Source organism: Chenopodium quinoa, unplaced genomic scaffold (assembly GCF_001683475.1).
Source record: "Chenopodium quinoa cultivar QQ74 unplaced genomic scaffold, ASM168347v1, whole genome shotgun sequence".
Lineage (NCBI taxonomy): Eukaryota > Viridiplantae > Streptophyta > Magnoliopsida > Caryophyllales > Amaranthaceae > Chenopodium > Chenopodium quinoa.
In genome coordinates, this window is record NW_018743510.1 from 3808093 (window position 1) to 3820437 (window position 12345).

A 12345-nucleotide genomic window follows, 5' to 3' on the forward strand; every position below is an offset into this window, starting at 1 on the left:
CCAGCCACATAAGAATTTGTGATTGCAAATTGGACTGGATAACCACAACAGTTTTGACTAACAAAGCCTATAAAAGAATATATATCGTCCGCAGTTTCACGAAACTTCTTCGTCTTTAAATGTAGTGCTAGCTTATATTTCCAACCTTGAAGCCTAGAAGGGCAAGAAAACGGTAGTTTTCAGTGTATGCATCATTACATTTGTGATAGAGTGAAGTCTAGATTGTTCATCTCCGATCTTAAGCTCGTGTTGGAGATAATTTCTATCAATTGGTACGCTACAATTGTGCAGCCTGATTATCTTTAATACTTTGTATACAGTATGCTTTTTCTTATTTAATTCTAATTCTAATGTTATAAATATGTAAACTTTACATCAAGCGGAGGAGCAACATCACCAAGGTGCATGACGTGTTGAGTGCGTTCCAAAACCTCAATTGCTTTGGTTGTGTGTTGATACTTATATTGCTTTATCCCAAAAACCATCACTCTTTGCAGTGATGGAGGGGTGGAATCACTTCCCTCACCCATTGTGATTCATTTTCAGGGATAGTATCCCAAATTATCAACATAGCAATGCTCCAAATTGGAACAAACCAAGAAACCAGGAACACTGAAAATGACCCAGCCAAAAGAAGCTAATACGCTGCAGTAATCCTGTCAAAAATGGATCAATTTCACCTTGTTCTAAATTCCTGTACAAACTTAAGGCACTAATAAACAGATAAGAATTTAGCTTGCTCCATCCCTCTGCGTCAGCCATCATATTTGCACCGTGCAGTATATGTGCCCCTCAGAACTCAGAAGCCATCATGGCAATAGTCGAATCTTTGTAACTAGTAATAGGAGGCTCATCAAAAAGCAATCTTGTTATTAGATAATATATCGACTAGTTCACGAGTTCACCACTTCTTCCAAATTGGATAGTCGAATTTTGTAAGGCCAACTTTTCTGGCTCTTCTCGTCATTTTTGCTTTCCTGCAACAGAAAAATCAGTGACCACAATCAAACTGATAACTGAAGAAGTAGCATATATATATACTCGTATATATTTTCTCTACAGCTATAAGTTGAGTGTAACCCATGGCCAAGAACTCAGGGAGATGTATAAGCATCTGATCAGTAAAGAAAGGATCCTTAAACTCTTATCTTTAATTAACACGCATACAGGAAGAAAAGCTTCCCCCCTCCCCCTTCTCTCTCCCCTCCTACCCAAGTACCCAACCAAAAAAAAGTCTACTAAGATCCAAAATTCGAAAGTAGACATGACAAAGTGCCACACCAGGCCATTGTGCCAAACTCTGTCTCTGACTGGCACAGCATGAGGTTCATCGGACGTGTCTTGCTGAGCTGGCCAATGTGGCCATTGCATGGGTCAAACCAACATGGAACAAACCATATGTTGGTTCGTAGGAAAGTAGAGGCAATGAGGCGCTAGGTGCGGGGTAAAAAAAAAGGTGTGCCTTAGGTGCTCTTAATCAATGAGGCGCTAGGTGCAGGGTATATAATTTCAATGCAAATGATAGAAAAGCTTAAATGCAAATGTCCTTAAAACCCTAGCCTAAGCAGAGCTCAAGACCCGCAAACAAATGAAAACAAGCTGAACAAACATCCAATTTCAATGCAAATGAAAACATGATGAAAGTAGGAAGCCTGAAAAAGAATGGAGTATATAATTTCAATGCAAATGAATGAAAAGCTAAGTTGCGCAACTGAGCAAGCCAGCCAATTTGACTATTCCTAATCATCTGACTGGCAAAGTTATCATAAAGGTCACTTTTTAAATTATCTGGGATAACTTTTAGTGTCTCACAATACATTAGTGTAACAGTTTTGCTCAAGACATACTTTTCTTCAATATGTGTGCCCAAGTGAGAAGATAAGAGGGTGTAACTATACTGAAAGGAGATCCAAGAACAAACCTCGTATTTTTGGACCAGAGAAGTCCACAAGGATTTGCATTGTCCAGGTGTTCTATTGTAGCCATCAGCCAAAAGACTTGATGATATCTCTTCCCAAAGTGCCATACGCCCTTTTACAACCTGGAACCTGTCATGTAACTCTCCACGCAACATTATCAACTTTTTAACCTCTTCAGGCTTCCATTTATTACGTGTTGTTGACTTTGAGCGCTTTGAAGAATGAGTTGTTGTCTCATCAGATTCCCCTTCACTAACTTCCATACCTCTGCTTCTGTCTGTTGATTTCTCCAGCAAACTAGAAGTGTCACCACTTTTTTCTAGCAAACCATCTGAATCCCCAGATTCTGCAGTAGAGTCCACTTCTATATCAGAAGTAGAAGCAGCAGCATCAACCTTTCTAAGGAGTCTATCAAATTCATTATCATCTGCATCCAGCAGAATTAAGAACAAGGAAATTATTAGAGGATTTGAATAAAGGCCTTAATCCATGTCATCTCAGTTCTGAATTTTGAAGGTTGAATGGTGCAAGCAGCTTATTACTTGCATAACATCCCTCTCCTTCAAATAAAAACGACAATATTAATTAGCCAACTTTGACCATTATTTAGGTTAATACTAAGTAGTAACAAGATAATTTGATCACGAACGAGTATATTTTTCGGTCCAATTCTTGCAAGTATTGACTCAACATACAGGCGTAGAAAGTTCACAATGAAGGTGTAAAATTTCCTACGCTAGCAAAAGTGAGTTTTTTTTAGTAAAATGCAGAAGCGGGTCATATAAATTTTGAAAGGGACGAGGAAAAGCCCAAGTAAAAGACTATTTTGACACAGAAAACCAGCTCAATAAGTTCATGTTATATACATCCAAATAATAATTCAGGACTTCAGGTGTGCACATATACAGAGTGATACAAAAGGGAAGAGGACAACCTTCAGACTCCAGCTGTGAGGAGCTACTACTAGCTACAGAAACATAACCTTCGTCTTCCTCATCTTGTAATCTTCCAGAATTTTTCTTTTGCTGCTGTCCATCGAATGCCTTGCGTAATCCTGATAGATTCAAGCCAGTATGTGACTTTCCAGATAGCCGTCCATTGACTTCTTCAGAAAGAACTGCTACTGGATTTTCAGTGGCAATCGCAATTACTTCAGGCCTTTTCCCACTGTACTTCCTCACCACTTTTCTTAATACCTCAGAAACTGTCCGCTCTATATGTGAAAGAGGACAATTTACAGGACAGCTAGACAGTGCAGCATGTGCAGCTTTGTACAGGGCATCTAAAAGCTTTCCTTTATCTAGCCATAAGCACCGTGTGGTTATTCTTATTTTCCCTTTCAGGCACTTCTCTGTAAAACCCTCTGCAGCCTGAGGGCGTAAAATCTCCATGCTTTACCACAAGATAAATAATATAGTTAGGCAGTGTTAATGCATTAACTTATAAAATCACAACTCAGTAATCAATTTTATCTAATCTCCATCCTACCTGATCACTAATATACCATCTGTAGCAATTTTCATTCTTTCATCAATACAAAGTTCAGCAGATGTGCCAAAAGCTTTGTCACCATCATTATACATCAACTGTGATTACAAAACACCCATAAGTTACAACAACAAAAAGTAGCAAAAAGGCAAGTTGGTTCCCAGGAGAACCAAATCAACATACTCCCTCACCAACACATGACAGCTGGCACAAGAAATCCAACCTTAATCTTAAAATTGGACACTTCACGAGTCAATACGTGAGGTAGATGGTTGGTGTCCTTGGTGAGGGAAAACAACATATTAATCCTCTAAATGGACCTCAGACCACAAAATCTATTACCTGCAAATTTTCTTTGCCCAGAGAAACAAACCCATTCGATAACACTCTTCGATTCCTTAGGTGAGACACTCCAAGCATCTCTCCATTCTTTATCACCTGAAAAAAGTATATAGAGTATAATCTATGATCTAGACAATTGATGAATTGACAGTCTGTCTCAAACTATTAAAGCTCAGTATTATAGTAATAATTATGTCAAAGTGAGATACAAAACTTACAGTAGTGTGATTAACACCAGTTGATTTTCCAAGCAGTTCATGCTCTTTAAGGAACAATAGCTCACCATGAATGGGAAGAAAATGCTGTGGCTTGACAATCTTGAGTGCTTCCGCCTTAAAAAGCAATATTTAACTTTTTAAAACATAGTGCACTACAAATCAGAATATGACATACATAGGAAACTAGTATCTAATTGCAAAATTGCTTTTTTATTTTTAATTAGATCACACAATGCATTGCAGTAATGTTATTATGATTTGACAGCCAATTAATAGGCCACTTAAAAACAATTTGTAAATTGTCAAATTCAATTATCCTTACAACAGTACCCCAAAAATTGGAAGTTTCAATAGTTCATGCATAGACTATGAAAATTTTCTATACATGGGGTAGAAGAGAGAAACTACGTCAATAATAATGCCCTTCATGTTTCCCATTTGTTAATTATCAAAATCTCAAGTTCTTTGTAGATGTGTAAAAATTCTGATGGAAGTTGAAAACCAAATAGGGAGATCTAAGAACATTAAAGTGGATTCCCAAAAGAAAATTACCAATTCCTCACGATATGCGTGACCAGAAGTGTGCAACATTTCATTTTTACCCATGACTAATGTTGATCCAAGTTCTGATATACGATTGAACATTTTCATCACCCTACTTTCATTTCCTGGTATGACCTGTAAGTCATAGGAATAGAATAAGCACACAAACACATACTAGTAATACCTCAATTATTTCAAATAAAATGATTACCCCATAATGCACATGGTTTTAGGTGATAAGTTGTTTAATAATCAAATGTCAAATTAATGGAAAAGTAGATGCAAAAGAAGATAATGGGGTTTTTTTATTATAAAGTGGAAGTAAATGTGATAGATGAAAGTGGGATGATTTTTGTTGAACGTGAGAGAGTGGAATCCTAACCTTTTGGCACTGGAAAGAAAGATGTATTAAAATAATAATAGGCCACTAGGACCTATCCTTAATATTAGTGTTAAAACTAATTTGGAACATAAGAAAAAGGAAAGGGTAGAAACAAATCTTAGATAGAGTATAGTGTTTTTTTATTTACAAAAAAAAAAAAAAAAAAAAAAAAAAAAAAAAAAAAAAAGCTCGAATCAAACAATAATGAAGATGAATACTGATTAAAATAAAAAAGCCATTACAAGATTGTCTGAAGTATAATGTCGCCCGCACCAAATGTTTCCAAAATTTACCTTCGCAGAGTATAATATAACATCTTCTTTACTCAACTTTAGGGAATGACTGCTCCCAAATGATGCGAGATTTAGAGCAGCACGTGGCTCTGCCTGACACAACAATATACTTTGTCATAACCCAAAAAGAAGCCAAAAGAAAGAACAATGAACTACAATGGAGCCAAAGTGACAACATTCAATAATGACAGAAGCTGGAAATCATTTTATTACTCACTTGAGAGCCAGTTGTAACAATCAACAAATCTTTTGGGGCATAGGCATCAATATCTTCAACCTTAACCTGAGAAGAATTAGAGCACGAGGCATAAAGAGCATGTAGACATTATCTCTTAGAAGAATAGTGATAGAAGGTGAGTCTGGCTAAAGTTATCTACCAGATATAATAGACGACCACTGAGGAAAAATTCCAGACCTATCAGTGACGCAACCAGAAGATGTATACAAGGGGGGGCACATTTACATATTTCATGTATCATCAAAGTATCTAAAAGTTGAAACCATTTAATACAGAAATAAGGTAATAAATCTTTTAAAATGAATATACAAAGAATAAGAACTTGAAGATGCACAATGGAGAACTTTATGGTCCGTGTTAAAGACAGAAAAAGAAAGAGAGCTTAAAATGTCCATTATAAGCATCAAGCACAGCTCATCAAATGGGTTCAAGACTTAAATTCCCAAAACGAACCAACTTTGCCAAGATTTCCAACTGCAATCTGTCTCAACAACTAATAGATACTGTAATATATAAGGGTGGCGGCCATGGATAACCCCCGTCCACCTCTAGTTCTGCCAATGAACCCTGAATTCAATGGAATAGTTGATCCACTATATGCATAGATCAGCAGCATAATACCATTCATTTTCTGTGTGTCTGTGTGTGGTGTTAGATTTGGTTGGGTATGACTATATGAGCTTTGAAAAGCACTGAACTTCCCAGTTATTATAATATCTAGTAAACACCACTTTTAAAGAATTGCACAAAAAAAAATAAAAAAAAAAAATAAAAAATCTCCAATAAGTTTACCAGAGTAGATGGATCAATAGGTGCCTTCCCATCCTTCCAAGCAGCATCCAAATATGTTCTTAATGACATTCCGACAAAGACCTATTAGGACAAAACACAGTGTTGAATGCCCATTACATGTATGCCTTGAAATTTGTTAAGGCTACATATTACAGTAAAACACTACCAAAGTACCAAGTGACAAGTGTATCCTAAGAACTTTAAAAGATGCATACCAACTTTCGACCTGTGGCATCTGCTGCTGCTTTTACACTTCCGAGGCGATGTATATTAGATGCGAATTGAGTAGTAATCACTCTTCCTTTGGCTGATGAGATATGCCTTAGGAGTGCATCTGCTACGACACTTTCACTAATAGTCCTCCCAGGTGACATGATGTTTGTTGAATCACTCATCATCTACAATCAAAAGGTGGTTGGTTGATACTTCCAGTTTGAATAAAATACTGACTATTAATGCAACAACATTACCATTAATTCTATCTATGGGAAAAAAAAAATTGAAGCAGCCATTACTTATCACATAAACTATACAAATAAGAAAAAGTGTCAAGGTCCCCTGTCCAACACATTTGAAGCAACTGCCATCAAGTTAAATTTATACAACTTCTACAGACTGGACGAGCAGAGTGACTACCACAATATCAAAGAAACATATTATTTGAATTCATATCTAATCTAGAAGCTGCACTAGATGTGGTGGCTCACTCTCTAAAATTAAATATTATCCAGCCAACTTAAGCATACAAGTAGAGTAACCAACAAGCAATAAATTAGATGGTCATCCACAGGTTTCTCATCAATCTACACAGTAAGCAGACTAGCAGAGTAACTTAAGCAAACTTACTAATGTAACTCCTTCCTTTGCAAGCTCCTCCAATGCCAGGCGATCAAAAACTTTGCCATCTACAGGTTTCTCATCAATCTAAACAGTAAATAGTTCAGATTATGCTTAGAGCACTACCAGCAGTGAGGAAAAAAACCCTCACGAGTAAAAATAAGGGTGTAAAAAAAAAAACCGAGCACCACGGCAGTGAGGGAAAAAACCCTCAACCGTGAGGGAAAAAAAAAACCCTCAAGAGTTGAGGGTTTTTCTAAATGAACAGTGCACGCGTGGGGCCCACAAGCAATACATTTTTTTTTTTTTTCTGGTAGCAATGAACAGTACACGAAGCAAAAAAAAAAAAATTAAATGGCTGGCACTGACGCGCGTCAGCCCAGCCAATGGGAGGGTGACACGTGTCAGTGCTTCAGCCAATCAGAATTTTTGTACCTTTTTTACAATGGTTATATTTTGTAAATATTTTTAAAAAAAAAAAAAAAATACACCAACGGTCATAAAATTTTTTTCTCTATAAATAGACATGCATTTTGATATATTTTGATATAATTTAAAAAAATCTCATAAATTAGAGAAATTAACATATTCTCTCAATTTCTTCTTCTTCTTATTATTATAATTATTTCTTACAAAAAAAAATTATTTTTACATATTTTTATTAAATTATTTTTAAACGTAATTAAAAAATAAATTATTTTTACATATTTTAATTGTATTGGAAAATTAATTATGTAGTATAAACAATATTTCAAAATAAAGATAAAATAAAAAGATGATGTGTATTATGGTGGGGTATAGTGGAGGAGTGAGAAAGTGGGTAGAGAGAGATTGAGGAGTTTTTTTTTTTCCTCATTGGTGTGGTGAAAAAATCATTTGATGAGGGAAATTGGGTTGGAGGAGTGAGAAAGTGGGTAGAGAGAGATTGAGGAGTTTTTTTTTCCCTCACTGCTGATAGTGGTCTTAGTGTACACATCAGTACCCTTTTGAAGAACTTAATATAGTAGACATCAGTAGGATATAATACCTTCCAATCACCAGTGTGGAATATTGTACCATCACTACAGCGCATAACTAATCCACAGCAATCAGGTATTGAATGGGTAACCCTGATGGGTTCTATTTCAAATGGCCCCGCAGTGAACCTTCTCCTAGTTTTAAACATCTTTAATCTAGATGGGACAAAGATTCCAAACTCTTTCAGACGCTTCTTTATAAGCTGCTCAAGAACAGAAAAGGCAGTGAATTTTCGAAATATTTGAATTTTATCATAGAGCAGCACAAATCACAATATCTATAAGTAAAGCTCTCCTCACAGGAAAAATATTCATCAAAGAGAGGGTAACTCTGAAACAATTAGATATGTAGACTTGAGAGGAATTCCAGACCAATAAATACTAAAATAAGGAGAAAGGGGGGAGGGGGTACTTCTTGGAAAAAGCAAAAGTTTGTAACAAATACCTCCATGGTAAAAGAGGATGCAAATATTGGTGTGCTTGGATCCAAGGCAGGGATAACCTGTGAACAAAAAAAAACAAAAAAAAAAAAATGGTCTGGTCAGTAAATAGTAAATTAATATTGTCCTGAAATTGTGAAGGTTGACCTTTTTTTAACTAAACTTGACTATAATTTGACCATTGGTTCACAATGATTGTACTCCTTTCTCTTTAGGTATGTTTCAAATAGGTTAATTTGATTATTAACTTTCCCAATGTATTTTATGCATTTCTCTACTTAGGCTCTATACTCTGCAAATTGCTTTTGGAACTACTACATATTCATGTTAAAATTGCTTTAAGAGCTACTATGTATTCTTGTTACCATATATTTTAATTCTGTGTTAATAAAAGCTATGACAGTTTTTTTTGGAATATATACATTGCGTCGTATCTAAGATAATCCAGCATAATACTTTTATTTCTTATACTCTAGTGTCAAAAAATGGTCAAAGTTTAATCAAACCATATAAATTCAAAATGAAACACCTTATTTTTGGAAAAGAGACCAAAGCATTGTACTTTTCTCATCCCCCCACCCCCTCCCCTCCTGATGTCCCTAACCAGTGTAAAATTGTTCAAACACAATGGTTGGTGCCTTCGGATAAAAAAAAAATTAATTATTTAAAAAAAAAAAAAAAGATTATAAAATAGTGCCAAAAGGGACAAAAGATCAATCAAACCAGACCAAACCAATTCAGACCAGAATACCTTATTTTAGGAGAAGAAAACGAAGCCTTGCACTACTTTCATCTGCCCACCCCACCCCACCCCTTCACACACCCCCCCCCCCCCCCCCAACCAAACTCCCCTTTCTCCCTCTCTAATTTAACAGTGTAAAATTGTTCATATACAACAGTTAGAGCCTTCATATTAATAGTGAACAGAAATATGGCTGTTCACATCTGAAAAATACTCACAATTACCTTGACATGGGAAGGGAGAACGGGGAAAGACCCTCTTTAGGGACATTGAGGTAAGTCTAAATTGTTAATCTTTTGGGTGCAAAATTGCGATATGGAAAAGGCATTTTTATTAGATTATAGCGTCAAAAATACTTCAAAATGATTTCTTTCATAGTCTTACCAATATACATAACTTAAAGTCGCAATCAAAGAGTTGATTAGAAAGATTCAAACTTGCAAATTCCTTGTGCAACTAGCATTTCATAAGTAATCGAGTAAATGAAACAATATAGCATTAACATAAGTGCAATTGCAACTCTTCCGGTCAAGACTAGGATGATACTAGCTTCCAAGAAATCATTTAACTTTGACAACAAGATCTATTAAAAACCAACTTCAAGTAACAGAAAGAAACTTTACCCAAGGCAACGCACCAATGTGATCTTCATGCCCATGTGTAATAATAACAGCTTCAATTTTGTGGCTCCATCTTTTTATAAAAGTGGTATCAGGTATAATCTTTTGAACACCAAACTCATCAAAGCTGCATTAAGAAAATTAGATCAAGGAGACTAGATTAGCATTTCAACTAATACCCTTAGTTACAAGTGCAGAAGGTGGTGGACTGTAAAAGTGGTGCATAAACACTTACTCTGGAAACATAATTCCTGCATCAATTAGAATATAACGATCATAATTGCCGACAAGCATGCAGTTCATCCCAATTTCACCCAAACCACCAATTGGTAGAACACGTAGAGGCGGGCCAGTGGGACCTTCAAAGAACTGCTCCATTTTTCGCTTTACAGAATCTTCCATACTTTTCCTAGCACCTTCAAGCCTTACATGTCTTTTGCGCGGTACTTTTGTTGTATCTGTGCCTGAAATTAGACCAACAAATATAAGAATTACACGAACGAGAATGATATTGGCACATGGCCAATGGTCTTAGTTTAGACTAAACTTTTCAAGAACCTCACAGGTGCAGTAAAAACTTAGTAGATGTCATTTCCAAACAAGTATATATATATATATATATATATATATATATATATATATATATATATATATATATATATATATATATATATATATATATATATATATATATATATATATAACGGAGAAATATTCCTCTTATATTATAACTGCCCTAAATGGGTTCTTTGTGAGCAGTAAGAAAACTCTGGCTCTTTTGTACATAGCTCTATCAATCAGACACTTAAAATGAAAACCTGCATCCAGGAAGTGACTGTGCAAAATTTTCAAAGTTTTTCGGTAAACTTCTTCTTTCTATTATAATAAAATCCAATTAGTCCCAAAAAGGAAAAGGAAAAGCAATAAATTCTCGAGGGAATACTCCTGATGTAAGTCTATAAATCATTTCATTAATCCTGAGAGAAGATAAGTGACATCTCATTATCTCTAGTCTACAAGTTCGAATTTGAACTTCCAAACACATTTAACTTAGTAACATGCACAAATCTTGCATCAATAATTTGGTCCAGAAAAACTTGTTCAAGGAAACAACATACATTAATCACCTCTTAGAACAAAGTCTATCTTGCATCCTTGCTTTACCATCTCCTCTAGAGAAAATTACACCTCACTTACAACCCATTCAGACAATAAAGAATAGATGGCGATGTCTATGATAACACAAATTCATCCCAAAATTTATGTTTTCTTCACAAAGTTACATCACCACTCTAAATTGGGTATCAAGCGATAATGAAAATTCATGAAGAAGACGACGCTATAATCAAGGGCATTACCATTACCGTCATTACCAAACAGGCCCGCAAAGTCATTAGCAACCTACGACCAAGTGAACAAATTCAACCTAAAATGACGGGAATGGTAATGACTTTACGGGCCTGTTGGGTAGCTTGTCTCGTGTGTAATGGTAACCGAGGGTGTTGCCATTACCGTCATTACCTAACTTAGTAGCTTGTCTCGTGTATAATAGATTAGACAAACAAATTCAAAATCCTTTACAAGCTATACAAGCTACTAAAAAAGTACCTCCAAACTCCAAAGAAACACAAACTACCACTAAACAAGAAACCAAATTCAACCCACTTACACCTAGTCCAATACAAAAATTCCCAAATTAAATTTTCAACCAAATTAAACAATAACAATAAAAAACAAATTAATAAAGAATTAAAGAAAACGTACTTAAGTTGGCACGAGAAGAACCAAGAGAACAGGAAATGTAGCGGTTTTTGAAATGATTAGGACTATAAGATAAGGAACAAGGACAAATTGAAACAGCAGTAAAAGCCGCCATTGTTAAACCTTGCCCTTCTACAGTAAGAACAAGGAGGGAGGAGAGAGAAGAGAGAAGAGAGAAGCGAAGGGGTTGAAGAATGAAGCAAGGAAGGAAGCAGGCGTTTGAGAAAGAATGGATAGATTATACAAGTAGAAAGAGAGAAAAAGAGGGTGAAAATTGAAAATATCTCTCTTATCGTTTAAGGCTTAAGCTCTAGTTTCATTTCAAGGTTTTTAGACTGTTTTAGACAGTGATGGCGGACTTGCCTCCTCACGTGCTTTACTTGGATTTTCTCTCTCCTACCACGTGATCATCCCAATTTTGAACTTGTAAATTGTAAGTTTGTAACAACATGAATAAATGATAAATTGATATATTAGCCTTAAACAAAAGATCTTATCGAAATTGATTAAGTAATAATAATAAAAAAAAAAAAAATAAGTGTAATAGGTTGGTTTGATGAATAACTTGAGTTAAATAATTTGTTTATGTCATGGAAGTCGGTGTGTAAACTAGGCAAGTCAAAGATGCATTATGGTGTTCATTTGGACAATTAGGCTATGTTTGGTTCATCGAATTTGAAAAGTATTGTGTACAGGGGACTCGTTGTGAGTCTG

The 12345-nt window shown here is 35.5% G+C and overlaps 1 protein-coding gene across 3 annotated transcripts; it reads right to left on the reverse strand.

The window, feature by feature from the left end:
- Window positions 1-296: 296 nt before the first annotated feature.
- LOC110739752 (ribonuclease J-like) lies at window positions 297-11934 on the reverse strand. Of its 3 annotated transcripts, none has more exons than XM_021920227.1 (17): window positions 11635-11934; window positions 10106-10334; window positions 9874-9997; window positions 8514-8570; window positions 8080-8271; window positions 7062-7139; window positions 6431-6613; window positions 6216-6296; window positions 5403-5468; window positions 5186-5278; window positions 4520-4645; window positions 3968-4081; window positions 3750-3845; window positions 3408-3505; window positions 2854-3311; window positions 1922-2265; window positions 297-977 (listed from the first exon to the last, which is right to left on the reverse strand). In XM_021920227.1, the coding sequence occupies exons 1-17, from the start codon at window positions 11744-11746 to the stop codon at window positions 894-896; spliced, it is 2535 nt and encodes an 844-aa protein (XP_021775919.1). In that variant the 5' UTR covers window positions 11747-11934; the 3' UTR covers window positions 297-893. The 3 variants fall into 3 exon arrangements, with proteins under 3 accessions (XP_021775919.1, XP_021775918.1, XP_021775920.1); XM_021920226.1 differs by having other exon boundaries at window positions 1922-2346; window positions 11635-11933; XM_021920228.1 differs by lacking the exon at window positions 11635-11934 and having other exon boundaries at window positions 1922-2346; window positions 9888-9997; window positions 10106-10235.
- Between the last annotated feature and the right edge of the window lie 411 nt (window positions 11935-12345).

Coding starts and splice junctions, on each gene's coding strand:
- LOC110739752 (XM_021920226.1), bottom strand. CDS start 11,746: ATGGCGGCTTTTACTGCTGTTTCAATTTGTCCTTGTTCCTTATCTTAT. Junction 5,469..6,215: donor CTATTGATCCATCTACTCTG/GTAAACTTATTG, acceptor AATTCTTCTCAG/GTTAAGGTTGAAGATATTGA. Junction 4,082..4,519: donor ACGCATATCGTGAGGAATTG/GTAATTTTCTTT, acceptor TTGCTTTTTAAG/GCGGAAGCACTCAAGATTGT.